This window comes from Salvia splendens, chromosome 12 (assembly GCF_004379255.2).
Source record: "Salvia splendens isolate huo1 chromosome 12, SspV2, whole genome shotgun sequence".
NCBI lineage: Eukaryota > Viridiplantae > Streptophyta > Magnoliopsida > Lamiales > Lamiaceae > Salvia > Salvia splendens.
Window position 1 is genome coordinate 22434009 of NC_056043.1, and position 22474 is coordinate 22456482.

Here is a 22474-nt window from a genome sequence, read left to right on the forward strand (position 1 = left end):
AATACGATATGAGAGATATATCATTTTTCCGATATTTTTCCCCAGCCCTAATCCTAGCACCGCTAGATAGAGATGCCCACCGGTTCCGGTTCCGGCGGTTAACCGTCGAACCGGAACCGCCGGTTCCGGTTCCGAACCGGAACCGTGGCAATATTCCCTAACCGGAACCGTCGCAATTCGGGTCGCGGTCCGGTTCAGGTTCAAGATATTTCGAACCGGAACCGTCACCGAACCGACGGTTCGGGACGGTTCAGAACTGGCGGTTAACCGCGGAACTGCCGGTTCGGGTGCGTATATCGAGGCATGGGGGATGGGGCCGACGGCGGCAGCTTTTCAGCAGCAAAACCGACCGGAACCGCCGGTTTTTCAGCGGTTAACCGGTGGTTAACCGCCGGTTCAGTGGCTTTCGAGGCGGCGCGGAACACGAGGCGACAATGGCGCAGCTTTTGCAGACGGTTCGTTGACCGAACCGGTGGTTTTATCCCGGAAACCGGCGGTTTTCCGGCAAAACCGCCGATTTTGTGAAATTTCAAATTTTTTTTTTTCAAATTCGAATTCTTCAGAAGCGAGAGCACTCAACATTAGCAATGAGTCGACGGGGGGCGGTGAACGGCGAGCACAGCCGACCAAAAAGGTAAGCAAGGTAAGAGAACTACGTGGGCTTTGATTCCTCAATAAAATTGTGGATACGTAGGCACCTCAACTTAAATTTGAAAAGTTTAACTTCGAAAGTTTAAGTTGAGCTCAAGCCCTTTTCAATTATTTTCCCCCCCCATTTCATGTTTTTTTATTTACGTTCCGAGTCCGACGACACTTGTAAATTATATTACATTGTTGTATCACTGTATGTATTGTAATTGTAATGTATCGTTGTTGCGGCTAAGTTGTACTTGAAGATCATTAAAATATATTCCCCATTTGATAAGTATCTTATTGGTGAAAAAGTGGGTATCTTTGGGGCAGATGGTACTGGAACACAAATTTATATATGAAATCTGGATGAATGGGGATCAGATTATAGTTTAAAATGGGAAGTTGGGTTAACTGGCCTCCAATGAACCCAGCTTCCCATTTTAAACTATAATCTGATCCTCATTCATCCAGATTCCATATATAAATTTGTGTTCCAGTACCATCTGCCCCAAAGATACCCACTTTTTCACCAATAAGATATTTATCAAATGGGGAATATATTTTAATGATCTTCAAGTACAACTTAGCCGCATCCTGAATGATCTATGAAAATTCTTCTCGGAATCAACCCTTTTTTCTTGCAAAATGTTGCCCATTTTCTAAGCAAACACATATCAGCACGACATATACACATTGCTGCATTTCTAATAGGGGCAATTTGATCTTCCAAAGCAATCAATGCATCTCGAACACACATAGTCAGAACATTATTCAAGCATCTAGCATGGAAAAAATCAGAACAAACTATCTATTAGTGCTAATTTTTTCCATGCTAGATGCTTGAATAATATTCTGACTATGTGTGTTCGAGATGCATTGATTGCTTTGGAAGATCAAATTGCCCCTATTAGAAATGCAGCAATGTGTATATGGCGTGCTGATATGTGTTTGCTTAGAAAATGGGCAACATTTTGCAAGAAAAAAGGGTTGATCCCAAGGTAAGAGAACTACGTGGGCTTTGATTCCTCAATAAAATTGTGGATACGTAGGCAACTCAACTTAAATTTGAAAAGTTTAACTTTGAAAGTTTAAGTTGATCCCAAGCCCTTTTCAATTTTTCCTTTTTCCCCCCCATTTCATGTTTTTTTATTTACCTTCCGAGTCCGACGAGGCGACGACACTTGTAAATTATATTACATTGTTGTATGTTGTTGTATTGTATACTTATGTATTGTAAATTGTAATGTATCGTTGTCCGTTACAACTCAAAATCAATAAAATTTATTTCATTTTCTCCTTATTCGTCTTATTTGTGCTTGAATTATGCATTGTCTTGTTCCGATTTGTTGTATAAAGCCAAATTTCAAATTTTAAAAAAAATAATTGAACCGCGAAACCGCCGGTTCGAAAACCGGAACCGCCAAAACTGCCGGAAAACCGGCGGTTCCGAACCGGAACCGGAACCGCCGGTTTTCGAACCGGAACCGGAACCATGAAATAGCCTCACGGTCCGGTTCCGGTTCCGCCTCCGCCAAAACCGGAACCGGCGGTTCCGAACCGGAACCACCGGTTTTCGAACCGTGGGCAACACTACCGCTAGATATTAATCACTGCTACCCAATATATCATGATTATTGGGTTGCGAAAAACCCGCACCATTTGATAAGTCAAAGTAGTGCATAATCAATACCGTATGCTCAATGCTAACGTACATTGATTAAGAAGTAAACATTTATCAAGATCTCGTCTTTCAGTAGATAGCATAAAGACTTGTCTCGGTGTTAGATCTGTTCAGTGCTCTACCACACCAATGTCATTTTATTTCAGCAAGGCTTAGAAATATACGGACTGACGTTGCAACCTTTCACGATAGGTAGTCTAGGTATATCTAGGTTGTGAAATTCTTATTTTTCTTTGTTCATAACTGACCGTGTTACCTTAAAGTGAACGTCGCCCACAACCGGTCTACTAAAACAAAGACTTAGACTTTGTTAAGTTGCTTATACATTTAAGTATGTAATAAACATCCATTAAATGTAAAATATAACAACATTACGACAAAAATAATCTGTTTTATTCATTGGAAAATAAAATAAGAGTTTTTACAGTATTCAATCACTCGAAAGATGATTTCTAGAGTACAAACTTTAACACATAGTCCATGGACTATTTATGTAGTTCACTCATACGTAAATGCAATCCTCCATTTTGTGAGTTTGGGCGTGAGACCCTCCCAAGAGAAAAACCGTTAAAGCTTTATCCAAATCGGCAATATCATGCTAATGTGGAGTTTGGGTTGCATCGCTGAACCCTCACAGATTTATCAGAGCGCTGGTTCAGGGTCAAGCCTGTATGGCTTAGGGTTCATTCAATTGTTTGCACGTTCTCCTATGTTTCTGTCACTAAAAAAACTCGCTATTTAGTGACGGAATGGTATGTCACTAATCAGCCAAATTTCTTCACTTCACACGATTAGTGACAAATTTAGTACTGACAGATCCGTCATTAAAAAGCTTGTCCCTAAAAATTTTTAGTGATGGATTTATCTGTCACTAATTAGTGACTACCACTTTCAAGTCATTTATCTGTAACAAATTCTTTAGTTGTCTGTCGCTGTCACTAAATCCGTCACTAATGAGCGTTTTCTATTTGTAGTGTGTATGGTCTCAATCAAAACTTGTGTGATCTTGTGGTCTTGTCCCTTTTAGGGAGTATCCCAAAAATAAAATTACGAAGACTTTGTCTAAAATAGAAAAAATCATATTAATATTCTCTCCGTCCCAAGATAAGCGAAACACTTCTTTTGGGTGTGAGATTTAAGGAATTAATATTTAAAGAGTTAAAATAGAGAGCGTAAAGTATGAGAGAGAGAAAAGTAAAGTAAAAAGAGAATAAAGTAAATTGTGAATAAATTAGGTGGTGAATTTTTATTAAATTAAGGAAATGACTCATATATAATTGGACATCTTAAAAATGAGTATGACTCACTTATCTTAGAACGGATAAAATATAAGTTTGAGGGTGCACCGCCAAATCCTCATATATTCTAGAAGATAACTGTTTGGAGTGGTTTGATCCATGAAGTTTCATACCAACAACAGGAAGAGGTTAGGAGAAATACAACGACAGACATGAGACTGAGAATGGCTACACCTACCCTACATGCTAACAACAAAATAAATTCGGTACCCGCAGGGGCGTAGCGTAGTTGGTAACAGAGGGGCGGATCTTGCTGCAATGAGCTTGGGTTCAAATTCCACTGCTATTGTGTAGTTGTTTTAATTTCTCAGGCATAAGTGTGAGGCATTGGGAGATGGGCTTCTGACAGGCAGTAGGTTAAAGCCTCTTCTTTAACGGGCTACTGCGTACCCTAAATAAACCCCTCACATAATGTTGAGTCGAAGTGTGGAAGCCGCAAAGGCAACGGAATAGCCCTTGCTGCAACAAAATAAATTCGGCCCAATGATAATATCGACGAAAAGGAGATGACAAAATACAGGGCTTACATTAACACACCTCTTCTGATCACGCAACACGTGGACTTCATGTTTCAACACTCATGGCAAAAAATTCGGAAATACTATTATTTCAAGAAAATATTTTGTGTGCGCTTCAGTTTTTAAAACGAAAAATAATAAAAAGATCTGACCCTTACTATTTCTTCCTTAGCCGAGTATTAGTATTGGAGTTGTTATTTTGATACATTTCGTATTATGGAGTCCATCCTTTTGTAATAAAAATCAACAATTTTTATTTATTTATTTTATTTTTTATTCATTTTTTTCAATGAAGTCAATCCTTTTTGTAATAAAAAATCAACAAATTTCTTTTATTTATTTTATTTTTTATTCATTTTTCTATTTTTTATCTTCTATTTTATTCCTTTTTAGTTAACATAATTTTTTTTAAACGGCATATCTAAAAGAAATGGTCCACCAGTAAATCACGAAGGGAGCAGTATTTACTAGTAGTGCCCGAATTCGAAGAACTTAAAACAGTTTCAATGCCTTTTCTTCTTTAAATCAAACTTCTTACATCCTTAAAATTAAATTAGAAAAGGAAGCAACTTTATCATCTTGGCTTTTCTGCTTTAGGATTCTATATAAAGAGAGTAGTACGTGGTGAATCGGAAGAGCAGAATATGGAGATTATCGAGTGGAATGATATTCCGGTGGAGCTTCCGCTGAGGATTCTGTCTCTGCTAGATGATCGGACGGCTTCTGGCGTCTGGAGAGATTCCCTCTCTTGGGGCATTACTCGTCTCTCTTTATCTTGGTGCACATTTTCATCAAATTAGTATTCTGTTTCATGCTCTAATTAAACTTAGATGTTAACTCAATTTCAGATTTCTCTTTAGTTTAAGTATGTCTTTGAGCATCAATTAAATGTTAATTTCATAATCTACAAAAACTATAGAATTAACCAAGTGAGATGGACTGTTTGCACTCTCATCCATCTCTTGATAGTTAGAAACATGTATCAAGAAACAGAGCACTCTGTTTTGATAGTGAAGGACTTGGTTGAATATTTTAAAGCTGCTTGATCTTGTATTTAGAGCAAGAGATTATCGAACTTTTATTGATCAGAAAATGAAGTTTATTTATGCAGAGTTCAACAATTTAGATGCTGCTATACATAGATGAACAGAAGGATGTTGAAAAACCTGAACCTAAGAGCAAGTTTTGTTCAAGGATAGAAGTTGGAATTGAATAGGATCCCAAGCATAGGTGAAAAAGATGGATTTGGCAGGATATATTTTGGCGTTGAGGAGACAATGGCCGTCTGGATCAATCGAAATGAGAGGAGGTTTGACACGAATGGTAGATATAAATTTGGGACACATAAGCTTCATCAGGGTGACGGTGCACCGGCCCCGGCATCCGTTCCTCGCCCTGACTCTCCACTCCGGCTTCGACTCCACTGATCGTCCCGTTGCGACTTGCTCGATTTTCACACATGTTTCGGACGGCGAAGCCACCAGTGAAGCAACAATGGTCACATACCAAATATTGGATCTCCTCATTGTTAATGAGATGAGATGTGATGTGGTAGAGGTTGGATATATCACTTCTCATCTAACTCTCTATTTATTGCCTTGTTTTTTTGGTACTTATCTTGTCTTTTCATTTTTTATGAAAATCTTTCCACCTACATATGCTGACTCTTAACTCAAATAGTAGTTTAGTTTCAACACTCCACATTCTGAAATTGCAATTTCTGTCTTGATTTCTATCGACTGTTGATTGGAATTGTAAGGAAGGCAATTGCTCAAATGGAAGTTTCGAACAAATATCATTGCAAATTTGTTATATTTGTATAAAAATGTATGTTCAATCTGGTGGAGAGTGAAATTATGCAAGATATGAGTTGCATATGCCACTTGGATAAAAGAGTCAGCAGCAACTGCTGGATGTATCTGTAGATTCGGGAGGCTTCTGCTTGAAAATGTTCTTTTTATTACCAGCTAAGCCCTCCGCCAAGAGACTTGGCGTATCCAAGATCTGTCGATTAAACACAGAATACATTTTAGCACACTATCTAGTGCTAAGAGCTTGCTACACAACTATTGTAGACATTCTAATATCCTAGTATGTTTGAAAAAAGAAATTCCCTACTGACCTTCCAGACGAGTTCCTCAAAACACTGCTCCACGTTGACACGAGTTTTGGCACTACATTCAATGAAGAGGCAGCCATATTCCCTTGCAAAGTCGATCCCTTCTTTTTTGCTGACAACCCTTTCACTCTCCTGCAAAAGATGTGAGCGTTAGCAAGCTTGTAATAGAACTTTCCAATGACATTACAGCATGTAATGTAACCAATTTTCGGAAGATGGGACTCCTATTAATTAATCAGCTAGAGCTAACAAGGAGAATACCTTATCTACTTTGTTGCCAACTAGCATCTTGATGCAATCTTGATTTGTGGAGTAGAGATCAATTTCTTTAGCCCATATATCAGAAAGATTCGTAAAGGTGTCTCGTCGTGTCACATCATATACTGCATCACAGAACAAATGGTATTTGGGGATAAGAAACTAGTAAAGACAAAGTTATTATGCTAAGAAATGAAAGCAAAAGAAACCATTAAATGTAGATGTAAAAATGAGTGTTTACAAGGTATTTATGATGTGGGTAAAGGAGTAACGTGACAAGAAATAAGATTTACAGTTCCGGAAAATCACTCAAGAACAAAAGTACAAAAGCAACAAGGAAACACAACAAAAATATTTGAACATACCCATGATGACTCCTTGAGCACCTCGGTAATAGGAACTAGTCAAAGTTCGAAATCTTTCCTGCCCAGCTGCAAAATGAGGCTTTAGATTGGCAAGCCATGTAAATTAATAAGTATGAAGTAGTATAGATCAATACAAAACAGATAACACATGCAAATAGAACGATGTTTCCGAACATTTTTGCAATATATGGTTTCATATATATAGAAGCAATATTTTGTTCTATTTCAGCACAATGAGCTTAGTTTAACATACGTTTAAGTGAGTGAATTTTGTTCTTCAACTTTCATATATTTTCAACTTCAAAAGCCCCATCTATGATCTATTGATTGATACAGAATTTAAGCAAATTTGATTTGGGCAAACCACAAACAAGTAAAGGGAAAACCATGAACACATATTTGAATTTACTTCCATTATTTATTTAGGTTGTTTCAGGAAATTAACTAATATCTTTCTATGTGACAATAAACTGCAGGTCATGGAAGCATTCTAACCTGTGTCCCAGATTGCAAGCTTCAATTTCTTTCCTCCAAGCGTTAAGTGTTTTACCTTAAAATCCACTCCTGTAGATAGAAATGGAGCGTTATATTGCCAGAGGTGGCATATCCTTGAGACCGCAAACAAAATATATGAAGGAATGACAGTCTCAAGTGTCAACAACAAGAAAACTGGAAGCAACAAACTAGTGAGCATTACACACGACTCTCAAAATTAAGTCCCGGACCATCCTCGGACCACATGCTTTTCTAGGTTTCTCATTACATCACAGCCAACAAGTAGGTACTTACTCATAGAGGGTTTCAATTTTATCGTACAAAAGTAGAAAGACCATAAGAGAACTTGATGAGTATTGAGTACCAAAAAATTCGCTTCCATTAACAACAATAACCAGCAAGCAATATACAAAATCAAGTTCAGCTCCACTGACCACAAAAACCAACTTTCTTGGAGAGGTTTGTTGACGGTTAAATATCACATAGAAGATACAGAACACAACTTCATTTGTACTACAAAGCAAACAAAACAACGGGTACGGAATCAGAGTGTGAAACCAGATAACTCAACATAAAAGAGTGGGGGTTGATTCGGTGAATAACCTCAATCCGGGAAAGGGAACAAACATAAACCTCTAATCTACTAGAAATTCTGTTTCTACTACCAAACATATAACCAAAGTATCACAAGGACCAAGCTATCCTCACTCAAATATACTCCCTCCGTCCCATACAAATAGTCCATATCCGTTTATGGCAACTTTTTCTCCTTCGCTTTTACTTTATCATTTATTGGTTCCACTATCCACTACATTATTTCAACTACTATCTCATTCTCTCTTACTCTACCAATTACGCATTAAAATCAGTGTCATCCCCAATTAGCCTATTTCTATGGGGCGGAGGGTGTATCACAGATCATCCAAGCCCAAAAAACTGGCAATTGGCTTCATATCATCAAAAGAAACCAATGCATTAGCTATGTCAATAACACAACAGTTCCTAAATCGTATCAATCGAGATCCTAGACAAAAAAGGATACCTACTCAATATAATGCAGGAATAAAATAATATGATAAAAAACACATGCATATTTTGAGATTATGATTGAGGTACCGATTGTTGGAGAGAGCTCCTCGAAAGCATCAGAAGTGAAACTCAGCAAAAGACTACTTTTTCCAACCCCGGAATCTCCAATCATCAACAGCTTGAACAGATAATCAAATTCTGGCGCTGCCCCAGAGGATGATTCCATGTTCTTATCAAAATCTCAGCTTTTTGTTTGAAGAAACCTGATACCACAAATTAAAACTTGGAATATAGACCGATCAAGAAAAAAGACACCCAAAAACCCAGGTGGAAATATGACCTACAATTGAATGCTGGGTGCACACAACGGAACAGATCTAATACAAACGTCAATTATGCGATTAAATATGAATATTAGTAGTAATTTATTCCATGTGTGTAGTTATCCATAATAATTTTTGCCTTTATACAGCTATAAACTGATTGAATGCAGAAAGCAGATGGGAAAATGGCCTAAAGCGGTCGTTTGAGAAAAAACATTTTTTTGCGTCATAAATATACTATATACTACAAATTTTTGTAATATTAACCATATCATGTCCCCGCATTACCAGAAGATTTAATACTAAGAGCATCTCCAGTGGTTAGCGGACAAGCAATAGCTTAGCCATAGCTCAGTCATGCCATATCAGCAGCACTAAATTCCTCCTGCCACATCAGCAGGATAAGCAACTGGACAAGCAATAGCCCAGCCTTAGTCTTGCCACAATATCAACACTAAAAACAAATAATTAAACAATCATACAAAATAAGGAATTAAATTTACGACACATATACGGGAAAATTCTCTAATAATATTAAATTAAAAAAAACATTAATTAAAAAAAGTAAAAAAAATTACATTACTTAAAAAAAATCCTAATCCACGCACGGGCACACCCCTCCGCCGCCGCCTCACTCCTCACCGTCGTCGCCGCTATCCGGGACCCCCAAATCTGCGGCATCTGAGCCCGCGTCAGAGCCCCCGACCTGTGCCGCGCCGGGATTCAAATACTGTCGCATACTCACGAGCACGGCGTGAAAAAAACTCTTCTCCTCAGGGTCAGTTGCATTCTTCCATTGATCTATGACCTTGATCATCTGAGCCCGCACTTGTTGACGCGCCAAGAAGACGAGGTCGGCTGTCGAGCTGCCAACAGGTGGGATGCCGACTGGACCTGCTGGGACCTCTGGCGAGTGCGTTGCGCCCGTCTTTGACCAACCGGGCGAGTGCGGCGAGTAAACGAGGGAGGGGACGGGTCTCCTGAGCATCTTCGGGGAGTTCGTGGGAACCGCCGCTGCTACCTCCGGCGTAATCACCTGAATAGTTCAGGCGCTGCTTCTTCGGCCAGCCCGCGTCGACACCTGCCCGAAACTTCTCGGAGTCCATTAGCACATCGTAGCAGTTCCAGTAGTTGAAGTCCTTGTAAAGCCCGGGCTGGGGGAACTCTTTCTCCGCCAGCCTCCTGCAGTCGTTGTCAGTTTGGCCACTGGACTTCATTCGGGGGGCGTTGGTGTACAAGCCCGAAAATCGGGAGACCCCAGACCGGGTTCGGTCCCACCCCTTCCGGCACTCCTCCCCGCTGCGTGGCCTCCCCTCTGGGCAAAATGCCTGGTAGGCTGCTGCTATTTTAGCCCACAAGTTAACGATCCTCTGATTGTTCGAGGCGAGGGGGTCATCGCAAACACAAACCCAGGCGTTGGACAGCGCGACGTTCTCCGCGTCTGTCCACTTCCTCCGTACCTCCGGCTGCGACGACTCGCCGACCACCTTCTTCCCCTTCTTCTTCTTGGGCGCGCCCCGACCCCGCCCCACGGGAGTGTCCGGTGCCCCGAGATCTATACCCAACTCATCTAAGGAGAAGGTATCAATCCCCTCGAACTGTGTCTCCGCTTAGGTCAATGTGTGCGAAGCATCAGTACCAAAATCAAAGCTGGGGCGATAGACGTCAGAGCCCCCTGGCGTCCCCTGCCCCCACGGTGTACCCTGCGTCCCCTGCATCCCCGCCATCCCCGGCGTCCCCTGCATCGCCGGGTACCCCGGCGTCGCTTGCATCCCGGGTGCCCACCCCGACATCATCGGCATCCCGGGATCCATCCCCGGTCCCCCTGACCCCCGGCATCATCGTCATCTCGGGATGCATCCCCGGTCCCCCCTGACCCCCCGGCGTCCCCTGCCGTCCCGGCATACCACCACCAGATGTCATCCCGGGCATCATCTGCTGCCAAGGGTACATGTTGTTGTAGTACCCGGGCATCTGATTCCATCCACCTCCCACGGGGACCGTGGGAGTTTGCGACCAGCTTGACCCTGAATTTGGCTCGTTGTTGAGTTTCACGTTGTTGATCTTGTACAGAAATTAAGATAGAGAGAGTACTCGTTAAAACAAGTGGTGCGAATGAAAATGTCGCGCAAATCGCGTATATATAGTGTTTCGAAAATTAAAAAAAAATTTGGATCGCCAGTTCCTCGCCGATCGGGAGGCTGCAATAGCGGCGAGCAGATCGGCGAGCGCTAGGAAATCGACGTTCCCTCGCCGAAATTCAAAGCATATCGCAAGGCGTTTGGCCAAAATAATACTCCCTCCGTCCCGCACTACTCGCACTTATTTCCTTTTTGGGCGTCCCAAGTTACTTGCACTCTTTCCATTTTTAGTAAAAAATTTCACCTACAGCCGTCATTTTTTACTTTCCTATACACTCATTTCTTAATCTCCGAGCCGAAAAGGAAATGAGCGAGTAGCCCGGGACGGAGGGAGTATATGCATTCATTGATTAAAATGATAACATCCTCTCCTATTTATAATACTAGAATACTACTACCCTAACTTATTGAATAAGAAAACAAAGATATGGAAAAGATACTATGAATCAAAAAGATAACTAAATAAAAGATATGGGAAGATATGGCAATGTCTCGTATCAACTCCCCCACGGTTAAAATCCACCTTGTCCTCAAGGTGTGAACCACGAAGCAACGAAGAGTTGAAAGAAGAAGCTTTGGCGATTTATCTCCTCCGGGATCAAATGTAAATGTGCACGGTTGCTGTATTCGAGCCAATGCAGATCCATTGTCATCAACTACCGAATCACATGTAAATTTCCTTTTATCAACATAAAGTGAATCCTTGGAAAATTTTCTCAACAATACACTTCCCATAGCAAATCCAATTCTCGCCACAATCCTTGTCATTAAGCATGAGATAGCAACAGGCAACGAAGGTTGCTGCGGGACAACAGAATGGTCATAATTTTCCTCCTCATTGAAAGGCTCGTCCTCTATCTTGAGTCTCGCACGTGGTAGGCCTGGAAACTCGTTTAATTGGTCCCCGGGTGTATGGTTTAAATCCAACGACCCGATTGCTTTGGGCTCATCTCCAAGAGTCTTCCCAAAGAAAAGAGTTCTACCCACCTCATCTACTGGCTCCTTTGTTGTTGCTCTAATGTCATTGTCATCTGCGTGATCAATCTTCGAACATGTAATGGGCTGTCTTTTGTGATCCACTTCCTTATTAACACCCGTCTCCCCATACGACGTCAAATATGGCCTAATACCAGTCACATTGTCACATTGGTTCATTTTCCTCCAGAAACAGTTGCCTCAACAGAATATAAGACGTGTCGGGAATCAGCGGCTTCCGTTGTGTGCTGTCCTGATGGGTCCCAACAAGAATATTGTCGCGGTGTTGGCGACAGCTGTTCATAAGGGGGCACACCATAGGGCTGTTCATGGGTCGCATTTCCCCGTGATTGGCACTGGTCGGGAGTGTCCCAATAAGTAGGCATGCGGGTATGCACAAGCGTCGGTTGTTGAAACGGTAAAGGCGTGTACTGTGGCGGTGGCTCCGACAGCGGAGGAGCGCGAATCTCTTCAACACGATGACCTTGCGTTCGGAATGGCGGATCCCAGTAGGTTGGACGATGCCTGGGCGGTGGTCTATACGCTGCTCTTGACGCTTGCAATTTTGTCAAACGTCGATCAATTTCTTCAAAACGTGATTCCAACCTGGAGGTAGCGGCATCCAATAGGTCGATTAATTGTTCATAACGCTCCATATTGGTGTTGTGTGGTGGCTGCCTGTAGGTGTGTTGATGTGGCATCTCGAGTCGAGAAGGCGGTTCTCGAAGATGTGTGGTTGTGGTGGATCATAGGGTTGGAAATCCATGAGTCTTCGGTTACTGGGAGGATCCCAATTGGTGGGGCGGCAGGTCTAGACCGACTCCATTCGGTGAGGCGGTCGGGATAGCTGCTGCCGATCCAGGATGTATTGTGCACTGCGCCCAACTCCGGCGTAGCTGCGTGACACATGGTTGTGGTCGAATTGGCGATGATAGTTGTAGGACATGATAATAGAACTCGGAGGATGAGATCACTTCGACGCGGCGCACGGGAATCCTTCCCGTCAGGCGTTGGAGAAGTAAGGTTGTCCAACGGCTAGAGCTCGGCGGACAGGCTGGGCTCGACAACCAAAGCAGTTGTTGTGCGCGGAATGTTTTCCATCGGGCAGCGGTGTAGCGTTGATTCGAGATGGTGGGAGGGTGAGAGCTGGATGAAAGCACCAGTTGTTAAGGACCTAAATCCCTAACGTTTGGTAGAACGGAGAACAACTATGAAGAGATAAATCCGGCGCCCGTGTGGGCGGCAAGGATAAGGATCTGGGCGGTTGTGCGCGGGTTCCGACCCGTCGGGCAACGACTACAGATCAGATATACGTTCCGGCTGTGCTCGGAGAGATTCCGTCGGACAGCAGGTAGCGTAGGGAATTATAGATTCAAAGCATATAGCAAAGCGTTTGGCCAAAATAATATATTCATTCATTGATTAAAATGATAACATCCTCTCCTATTTATAATACTAGAATACTACTACCCTAACTTATTGAATAAGAAAACAAAGATATGGAAAAGATACTATGAATAAAAAAGATAACTAAATAAAAGATATGGAAGATATGGGAAGATATGGCAATGTCTCGTATCAAAATACTCCCTCCGTCCTAAGATAAGTGAGCACAAATTTTTCGGCATGGGATTTAAGAAATTGATGTTTTGTTAGTAAAATGGAAAGTGAATAAAGTAAGAGAATTAATAAAATAGAGAGAAAAAGTAAGAGAGAGAAATACCAAAAAAGGAAATGACTCACTTATCTTGGGACGTCCCAAAAATGAATGCGAGTCGCTTATCTTGGACGGAGGGAGTATGTTTTTTAACTAAAATGGAAATCAACAATTAGAAAACGAAAACCAATCAATTACTTGTAATATACTTAGGTTCCTTGGAGCATCCACATCCATGCCCTTAGGTAAAAGCATGGATGTGGGGCCGAACCCATTTTTATTCATTTTTTACTCTCAGCTCTTCCGCTAGAGCACAACTTCCACATTCATGCTATTCTGTAAGAGCGTGCTCAAGGGTCCCACCATTCTATTATTCAATTTAAATACCTCAATTGCTAAAAACATTTTCACAATATTAAAATGCATTAAAAATACCCGAAATACTATTACAAATTACTAAAGAATTAAAAAATTATATAATTAAAATCCTAAAAATTAAAAATTTACATAATTTAAATCCTAAAAATAAAAAATTAATACATAATTAAAATCCTAAAAATTGAGGTTGAGATAGTTGTTTGGTGTAGTATGATTTTTTGTGTTGAAATGAAGGTATTTATAGATGAAAGTATGAATTTTGGGATAAAAATAATGAAAAAAATAAATTAAAAGTGTGGAAAAAATGGATATATTTTATTGGGAAGTGAGAAAATATTTTTTTTATTAAATCTGAATTTTTCAGATTTTTTTATTTAAAAAAAATGATAAACCAACGGCCAATCAGAGAGCATGCCACGTCGGCTGCTCGTGCTCTTGCCGTCGGCACGGCGGTACTCTTGCTATCGAGCACAGTTGTGCCGACGACAAGAATGCAGCGCTGAGCACGACTCTCGCCGTGCCGTCGGCATGCAGCTGCTCTTGCGGAAGAGCACCGATGCGGATGCTCATCTAGGACAACTATGTTCAAATAATATTCATACTTAATTTAAGTCCTTACAATCGAGGACATATCGCAACACATGGTCATTTTTATTCATTTTTTACTCTCACCTCTTCCGCTAGAGCACAACTCCCACATTCATGCTATTCTGTAAGAGCGTGCTCAAGGGTCCCACCATTCTATTATTCAATTTAAATACCTCAATTGCTAAAAACATTTTCACAATATTAAAATGCATTAAAAATACTCGAAATACTATTACAAATTACTAAAGAATTAAAAAATTACATAAGTAAAATCCTAAAATTAAAAATTTACATAATTTAAATCCTAAAAATTAAAAATTAATACATAATTAAAATCCTAAAAATTGAGGTTGAGATAGTTGTTTGGTGTAGTATGATTTTTTGTGTTTGAAATGAGGGTATTTATAGATGAAAGTATGAATTTTGGGGTAAAAATAATGAAAAAAAATAAATTAAAAGTGTGGAAAAAATGGATATATTTTATTGGGAAGTGAGAAAATATTTTTTTTATTAAATCTGAATTTTTCAGATTTTTTTATTTAAAAAAAATGATAAACCAACGGCCAATCAGAGAGCATGTCACGTCGGTTGCTCGTGCTCTTGCCGTCGGCACGGCGGTACTCTTGCTATCGAGCACAGTTGTGCCGACGGCAAGAATGCAGCACTGAGCACGGCTCTCGCCGTGCCGTCGGCATGCAGCTACTCTTGCGGAAGAGCGCCGGTGTGGATGCTCATCTAGGACAACTATGTTCAAATAATATTCATACTTAATTTAAGTCCTTACAACGAGGACATATCGCAACACTTGGTCATTAGACATTAATAACTCTTAAAAACTCTAATTATTCCCCCACCACTGTCCCTGCAGCCCTCCCCTCTCTATTGCCTCCAGCGTAAAGGTAATTCGATTCTCCAAATCATCCCCGATTTAAAATTCGTGGTATTCACTGACTATTTTTATGGTTTGGTAACTCATTTCTCGATCCGGTTTGTTCAGCAAAACTTGTGCACTCTTTATACCGATTTTTTTGCCAATTGTTTTGTTATTTAAACGTTTTGCAGAAAAATGCCGTCTTTGCAAACAGCATTACCTCCTGAGCTTGCCAACAATGCCATCAGGTCAGAGCATTTCTCAATCTGAATTTTTTTCTCTTAATTGTTCAGCCGTAATATGTATGAACTTTCATGCTGAAACAGAGTGTTTTTAATTATGAATTAGAAACATCAAAAAGTCAACAATTCCAGTTCTATTTTGTTGTATAAATGAAGCAATGGTAAGTAGAAAATTAGTATGATTTTCTGACCCCTCTCCAATTGCAGCCTTACCAATTCATTTGAGTTTTATTATGCAACTTATCTTGTAATTTTGATATGCAGCTTTATCGCGAATGCCTAAGGCGAGCTAAGTATATTGGGCAAAAGGTATTATACTTTTATGGAAATTGACGAATATGCATGATTGTTTGATGAGCTGAATTTGTTTTTGTCTCTCAATACTATTCATACAATGCATAACACATAAGGTGTGAGAGTTTTGGGATTGTAGATAATTGATGATCAACTTCCTGCCACATTCAATTGTGTATATTAAGCTATGGATTTATATTCATACATAAGGCTAGCCTGACTAAGAGATAGATTACTGAACATTTGACTCGTTTGGCTTCGTATTGGAAATTTGGAATGCCTCATGAGGGGTTTGTTTAATCAGGTTGGATAGGTTACTGTAGCGTAGCAAATATCCCACCACCTCTCGAATCTTGATTTTCCCTGAGTGAACAGCTATGTCTTTAGCAGGTAAATAGGAACAAAATTTTTACCGTTTCTGTTATGGCTTTGTTTATTTCTGAGCATTCAAATGTTGAGGACCGTTTATTGCAGCAATGCAGCTACAACATGCTTATAACAAACAACAATGCATCCATGTAATTTATTTTGATTATTCGAGAGGACAGGTCTAGCAGATTGCCACATTTATTTCAGTCTTGACTTTTTAAAAAACTGCTTGAAGTAGATAGAAATATTGTATAGGGAGTAGTAACAAGAGAAATGAAAGATATCTATATCTCAGTTACAAACTGAATCAAGCAAATTAGAAAATGCCTTATAGTTAATTTGAAGCTAACAGATTCTACTATTTCAAATTGAGATTGTATTTCTTCAGCAGCGTTTCTTTCATGAACAAAAAATGCGAACGAATCATTCTCCTCTTAACTATTGGAATGCAGAAATTCAACACTGAACTGCTAATTACCATGGTGAGAGAGCAGTTGAAGAAGAACATGCATGAGACGGATCCAGATAAGATTCAAAGGATGAAGGATGAGTGAGTCCCATTTTCTCTTTATTTTTGGATCATTCAAAGTTATTAGTTATTACCATCATTCAATTAACACTACATCAACTGGCTTGAGGCTCTTTGATAAGATGTTCAAGTTTATGCTGCACTTGTCATCCTCTATCGAGGCTTGCTTATGTTGTTTGTTGTACAACAGTGCGGCAAGAGGACTGATCAACCATATGATATACGAGTCTGAAAACTTGTCCGGGCGAAAATTCAATAAAAGCACTGACGGGAGCTGAATCTCAAGTGTGCTATGCTCTTAAAGTTCATGGCGGCTTGCCTTTGGGATCTGCTTTTATGTTTGATTTGATTTCTTTAGTGAGAAAAAAACATTACATCTTGAGATGTGGAAAAGGTTTTCTTTGACTTGTTATGGCCTACTATATGAAATACTAGTAAATTTGATTATTCCTTTTTCATATCTGTCATATTGGTAGAATAATGAAAAACAATTATAGAGTTGTAGTATATATTTTATGTTAACAATCTCACTAAAACGATTATAGAGTTGCAGTTTAGTTGGTATGTTCATTAGAATCTGTTGAGGTAAACGTTGAAAGATAACAATCAAAAGAACACATAATGCAAGGAAGATTTATGTGGTTCGATTAATAAGGATCTTATTTCCTCGGAACAAGTGGTATCAATCTTTATTCCTTAGATTCAGGTATACAAGATACGAAAGAAAGTAAAAAAATATAACTACAAGCTTTATTATCTTAATTTACTCCATATTCTCTTTTCTATTCTATTCTATTTTATTTTATTTTATCTCCATTTAGTTAACTAAACACAATTATCTTAAACTCCATATTGAAAAGAAGTGCTTCAAATAACAAGGACGGAGAAAGTAATCATCCTCGCACAGTCACACTCCCAAACCTTTTCTCGCTATACGAACATACAGTCCCCAACCAACGGAACTCACTCCTCTACGCTGCACAAAAAGCCGTTAATCCACATTGCTAGAAATAGAATCATGCAACACTTATCATGGAGATGCTTTCCAATCATGTAGATAGAATCATTTACTAATGGAATGGAACTTCCACAGCTTTGGCCAGCTGACGTGCAGAGAAGCCACAATCCTACTAGGAAAAATTGCAGGAAGCAAATCCCCAAGCACACTGATAGCAGTAACTTCAGATTAACATAAATACTCTAATGTCTTTCTCATTATAGAGTTTCTCTTAACAACTACTCTCTCTCCGTCTGCGAATAAGAGTCTCATTTCTTTCCGTCATGAGTTTTACGAAATGTTAAAAAAAGTGGATGGAAGAAAGTTAGTGGAATATGAGTCCCACCTATATATATATAGGGTCTTGTTAGGTTGAGATTTTTTAGCTTAATTGAGAATTGAGATGCATTTTCAGCCACTCATTTTGAAATGTCAACTACAAGTAGATTATATCAACTAAGGGTATTATCGTCATTTCATTTCAATAGCCAGAATATCAAATGTCAACAACTCGTATTAAAATGTCAACAACTAAAAAAAAAATTATTTTTTTTATTTTTTTAAAATTTTTTTAAAAAAAATTTTAAATTTTTTTTAATTTTTTTAATTTTTTTAATTTTCACGCGATGTCAACTACGATGTGTAGCCTGCACATCAAATGTCAATAGCCCTGCACATCAAATGTCAATAGCCTGCACATCAAATGTCAACAGCTTATAGTTGACATTATATGTGTATAGGTGATATGAATCATATATGTAGTTGACATTATATATGTGCAGTTGATATGAATTGTATATGTAGTTGACATTATATGTGTGTAGTTGACATGAATTGTATATGTAGTTGACAAAAAAAATAAAAAAAATAAAAAAACGAAAAAAAAATTTAATTTTTTTTAAAAAAATAAAAAAATATTTATTAAATAAAATGTATGATGAAATTACCATTCTGCCCTTTCACAATTAATTAATGTAAAAATATTTTCCATGTGGTAAATTCTGGACCACTCATTTAATAAAAATGAGTGGCTAATAATGCATCTCAATTCTCAATTAGGCTAAAAAATCTCAATTGATCACAACCCTAATATATATATATATATATATATATATAAATTTTAAATAATTTGTGAGTGGATTGAGTTAGATGAATGTGTGGCTTCTTTACCATTTATATTAATTATGAACTGAGACTCATATTGTCCAACCATGCATATTGACACGCGTATGCTTTAACTACACGCGTGTACTTAAGTACTCATTTTTCTTGCCACGTTTCATCGCTTGAACTCTATAAATTCGAACACTCCATCACATTACACTCACCCACTGATTCTTTCCGACCCCTTTTTTAGGCCAACCTCTCGTCTAAATCTTGCGACAAAAAATCGGAAAGTTCATCTTTGAAGCATTCCATTCAATGCCGGGAAGAATGATTTCACTAAATAACCTAAAACACGGTGTTTTAGGTTTTTCAATTGAAATTGTTCGTCGTTGTGTTTTGCGATTCTTTAATTGAAAACATTTTTTTCAGCATTGAATGAGATACTAAAGGAAACAAAATTTTTTCCATTTTTTTGCCAACCTTCACTGGGCATGATATAGTTTTGTATGCGTAACCATAGTTATTAGTCAGAATGAAGGAGAAAATACGACAGAAAAGAAACGAGTTGCCTCGCATATCAATTTCTCAGATTGCAAGGTATGTGACCAAGTGTTTTTTTAGTGAAAAGATAAATATACTTAAATTGAATAGATATAATATCATTTTTTCTACTATAGATATGTTTTTAAATTAATTATTTTTAAAAAATGTTAATTTTACTTAAATAAACCAATATCTGATTTTAGAAATTATAAAGAAGACTAAATTGCCCCAATTTTGTATATGGAGTAGTTATTATGTAATTTTATCACTCCTCTGCTTTTTATTAATTAACATTTTTATATATTAGCTTGCTTTATCACTACTCTTATTTTTATTACATAAACAATTTTTTATGAAGCTTGTATTTATGTACTGTATAATTCATTAACCTAGAAAAATCACATATTTAATCTGCAATAAATGCAATTTTGAATTAAATAATAATTTTTTTCAAATCATGTCTATCTACATTTATATTAGTGGCAAACTCAAGTTAATTTGATTATACACACAATAAATAGAAAAATGGAAGGTAAATAAAAACAGTGTTGAGCTAAGAAATATGATCCCAACCCTCAACCATCACCATGGATATTGACAGGCGTAACTGCATATTTTTGGCCACATTTATTCATCTCTCTATAAATAATGAAATTATATCTTAAATTAAATCAACACACACATCTATCATCCTCACCTCGATTAACTTCATTGTACTTTTTCGACAAAAATGGACAAACAAACAGCCCCCGTTGATTATTCATTGCTTGACGGCGACGAACCGAAAACCTTGAGCGCATCTGAGCTTGAAAGGGTTTGTGCTTTTCATCACCAATAAATTTCTAACATTATTTTGTAAATTAACTTTTATTTGTTTATGTTTCTCTTGGTGTAACAGAAGGCAGCTCTAAATGTGATAAAAACAAATCACACACCCGACGAAGCATCGAGAATATTCTTCGGGGTAAATAATGTCAATAGGCTCCATTCTATCCTCTAGTCCAATTGCACGTGCAGTTTTCAATGCCATAAGTGAGATTCCCGATCCTTGATCTAGTAAGCATTTTGTGAAGATGTATTGCCGATCTCGCATGGAATCACACAACTTCCGGGGTCCCTCTTTTTCATTGGCATCATCCCTGAAATCAATTGTGAGCAATTCATGCTCAAAGCCACTATCCCCTCGTCTTGTAGTTTCTCATTGTTTGCCATCATGTCCTTGAAGAACTTGGAGAACTTGGAAAAATTAGTGAAGAGATCCACTAATGAAACATTCACATTCACTTTGCGGATCACATTCATCATCCACTCGAAACTTTTCTCTTTTGGAACTCTCTTCTTCCTCTTAGGTGGATATGGTGGAGGAGGAATATGATCGGGGAAGTTGAACTTGCTCTTGGGATCTTGTGCCGGACTTGTCGTCATTTTTCTCTTTGATTCCATTTCCACTATCTTCTTGCCTTTCTCTTCCGCTGAAAACTTTCCACTTGCATCGGATTCTTCACCATGTTCCTTGCTCCCGGATGCAGCCTGTTCTTAACCATGTTGGGCCCCATGCACCAACGCGGGACTTTCCTTACATGCCTCGTCCGCCCCTGCGTGTGAGGAATGCAAGCCTAACATCTCATCCGCCCCTGCGTGTGAGATGCCGGAAGTACCTTGGCCGTCCATTAATGGTGTCGAATCCAACTCACGACCATTTCTCAAAGTCACTACCTTGCACTGTTCATTGCCTCTAGGATTGGGCACTGTATTACTCGAGATGGTATTAGGAATTCTTGTATGCGATGCTGTAGCAAGCTGTCCAATTTGAGTCTCAAGATTCCTCATTGTAGCCTCTATCTGCCCAAACTTTTCCACCGTCTTCTCTTTGAAGTTCTCATCTCCTTTTGACTTTTAGTCATAAAAGAGAGAATCTGTCCCAATTGATCATCAACTGATGACTTCTTCTCAAAACCTGGGGGTTGAGTGTTGTTCCTCCATTGAGTACCCGTATTGTTGCTAGGACCAGCTTGATTCCAGTTTGTTTGTTGAGGCCTCCAATTCAGCTGATTGTTGTATTGATTGCCTTGGTTGAACCCTTGACGATTGTTACCAATGTAGTTCACGTCCTCGACTGGTGGTCCTTGAAGACTTGGACATTGATCAGTATGATGTCCACCTTGGCACAACCCACACTTCATAACAGCCACTGCTGGAGGTTAAGGAGTCAGTTGAGGAGATTTCACTGCTTTTGTCATTGAAGACATTTGGGTGCTTATATCCGCCAATTGAGCCTCTATTGCTGTCACTCTTTCAGCATCCTTAGTAGCACCAAATGTATCTCCTGCCTTCTCAGCCGCTCTTCTTGGATTATGCCAATTTCTCTGATTATTCGCCAATCTTTGGAATAAGGCTCTCACCTCATCATGAGTTAGATCATCTAAGTTCCCATTTGAGCCTGCAGTGACTAATCCCGTGCCTTCATTATTGAGCCCCTTGTAGAATTTCAAAAGGTCATGCCCCGGAGCTAAACCATGACTTGGGCATTTCCTTAGCATTTCTGTGAATCTCTTCCATGCTTCTGCAAAGGACTCATCATATTTATGTCGGAAAGAAGTGATCTCCTCTCTCAAGTTCTCGATCTTCATTGGAGAGTTGTATTCCAAAAGAAACAACGACTTCAACTCTTGAAATGTTGCTATGTTGTAGCCCGGTAATGAGTCATACCACGCTCTTGCTTTCTCCCTCAATGACAACGGAAATAATGCCCTCTTAATCCAATGATGCTCCACATTTGGAGGTCTATGAGAGTTAGTCAATTCATAAAAAATATTTAGGTGGCTCACCGGATCTTCATCATCCCGCCCATGGAAAAGATTTCCTCCATTCACCAAACTAATATAGTGAGGTGGAATGTTGACTTTATCATTCGCGTAGGCAAACTCCCTCGGGTGCTCAATTCTCGATCTAAGAGTGTCACCAAACCTTCCCACGGGTGGTGGAATCTCATTGTTGTTGTCTGCCATTGATTCAACGTCTGACTCTTGACAATCCTCCCTTTCTTCACTTAACCTAAAGAGTT

At 39.1% G+C, this 22474-nt stretch overlaps 2 protein-coding genes and 1 non-coding gene across 7 annotated transcripts; 2 read left to right on the top strand and 1 right to left on the bottom strand.

Moving 5' to 3' along the window:
- Positions 1-5897: 5897 nt before the first annotated feature.
- LOC121756876 (ras-related protein RABC1-like) lies at positions 5898-8925 on the bottom strand. Of its 2 annotated transcripts, none has more exons than XM_042152293.1 (7): positions 8741-8925; positions 8484-8659; positions 7368-7436; positions 6873-6938; positions 6511-6632; positions 6253-6381; positions 5898-6134 (listed from the first exon to the last, which is right to left on the bottom strand). In XM_042152293.1, exons 2-7 carry the CDS (start codon positions 8620-8622, stop codon positions 6027-6029), a joined length of 633 nt encoding a protein of 210 aa, XP_042008227.1. In that variant the 5' UTR covers positions 8623-8659; positions 8741-8925; the 3' UTR covers positions 5898-6026. The 2 variants fall into 2 exon arrangements, with proteins under 2 accessions (XP_042008227.1, XP_042008228.1); XM_042152294.1 differs by having other exon boundaries at positions 8737-8925.
- A 6300-nt stretch (positions 8926-15225) lies between these two features.
- LOC121758133 lies at positions 15226-17221 on the top strand. Of its 4 annotated transcripts, XR_006041346.1 has the most exons (7): positions 15226-15357; positions 15521-15577; positions 15678-15732; positions 15836-15880; positions 16170-16255; positions 16687-16784; positions 16954-17221. XR_006041346.1 is itself a non-coding variant. In XM_042153562.1 (6 exons), exons 2-6 carry the CDS (start codon positions 15525-15527, stop codon positions 17039-17041), a joined length of 339 nt encoding a protein of 112 aa, XP_042009496.1. In that variant the 5' UTR covers positions 15230-15357; positions 15521-15524; the 3' UTR covers positions 17042-17221. The 4 variants fall into 4 exon arrangements, 1 of the variants encoding a protein (XP_042009496.1); XR_006041345.1 differs by lacking the exon at positions 15678-15732 and having other exon boundaries at positions 15228-15357; XM_042153562.1 differs by lacking the exon at positions 16170-16255 and having other exon boundaries at positions 15230-15357.
- Positions 17222-21921: 4700 nt separating this feature from the next.
- LOC121759775 lies at positions 21922-22029 on the top strand. Its single transcript, XR_006041721.1, has one exon. It is a non-coding gene; the product is annotated as a small nucleolar RNA R71 (small nucleolar RNA).
- Positions 22030-22474: the final 445 nt, after the last annotated feature.

Excerpts from the sequence above, each read along its gene's own strand:
- LOC121756876 (XM_042152293.1), bottom strand. The coding sequence starts at position 8,622 with ATGGAATCATCCTCTGGGGCAGCGCCAGAATTTGATTATCTGTTCAAG. Across the intron at positions 7,437-8,483 it reads GGAGCTCTCTCCAACAATCG|GAGTGGATTTTAAGGTAAAA; the intron begins GTACCTCAATCA and ends TTCTATCTACAG. Across the intron at positions 6,633-6,872 it reads TGCTCAAGGAGTCATCATGG|TATATGATGTGACACGACGA; the intron begins GTATGTTCAAAT and ends TCTGTGATGCAG.
- LOC121758133 (XM_042153562.1), top strand. The coding sequence starts at position 15,525 with ATGCCGTCTTTGCAAACAGCATTACCTCCTGAGCTTGCCAACAATGCC. Across the intron at positions 15,578-15,677 it reads CTTGCCAACAATGCCATCAG|AAACATCAAAAAGTCAACAA; the intron begins GTCAGAGCATTT and ends ATTATGAATTAG. Across the intron at positions 15,733-15,835 it reads GTTGTATAAATGAAGCAATG|CTTTATCGCGAATGCCTAAG; the intron begins GTAAGTAGAAAA and ends TTTGATATGCAG.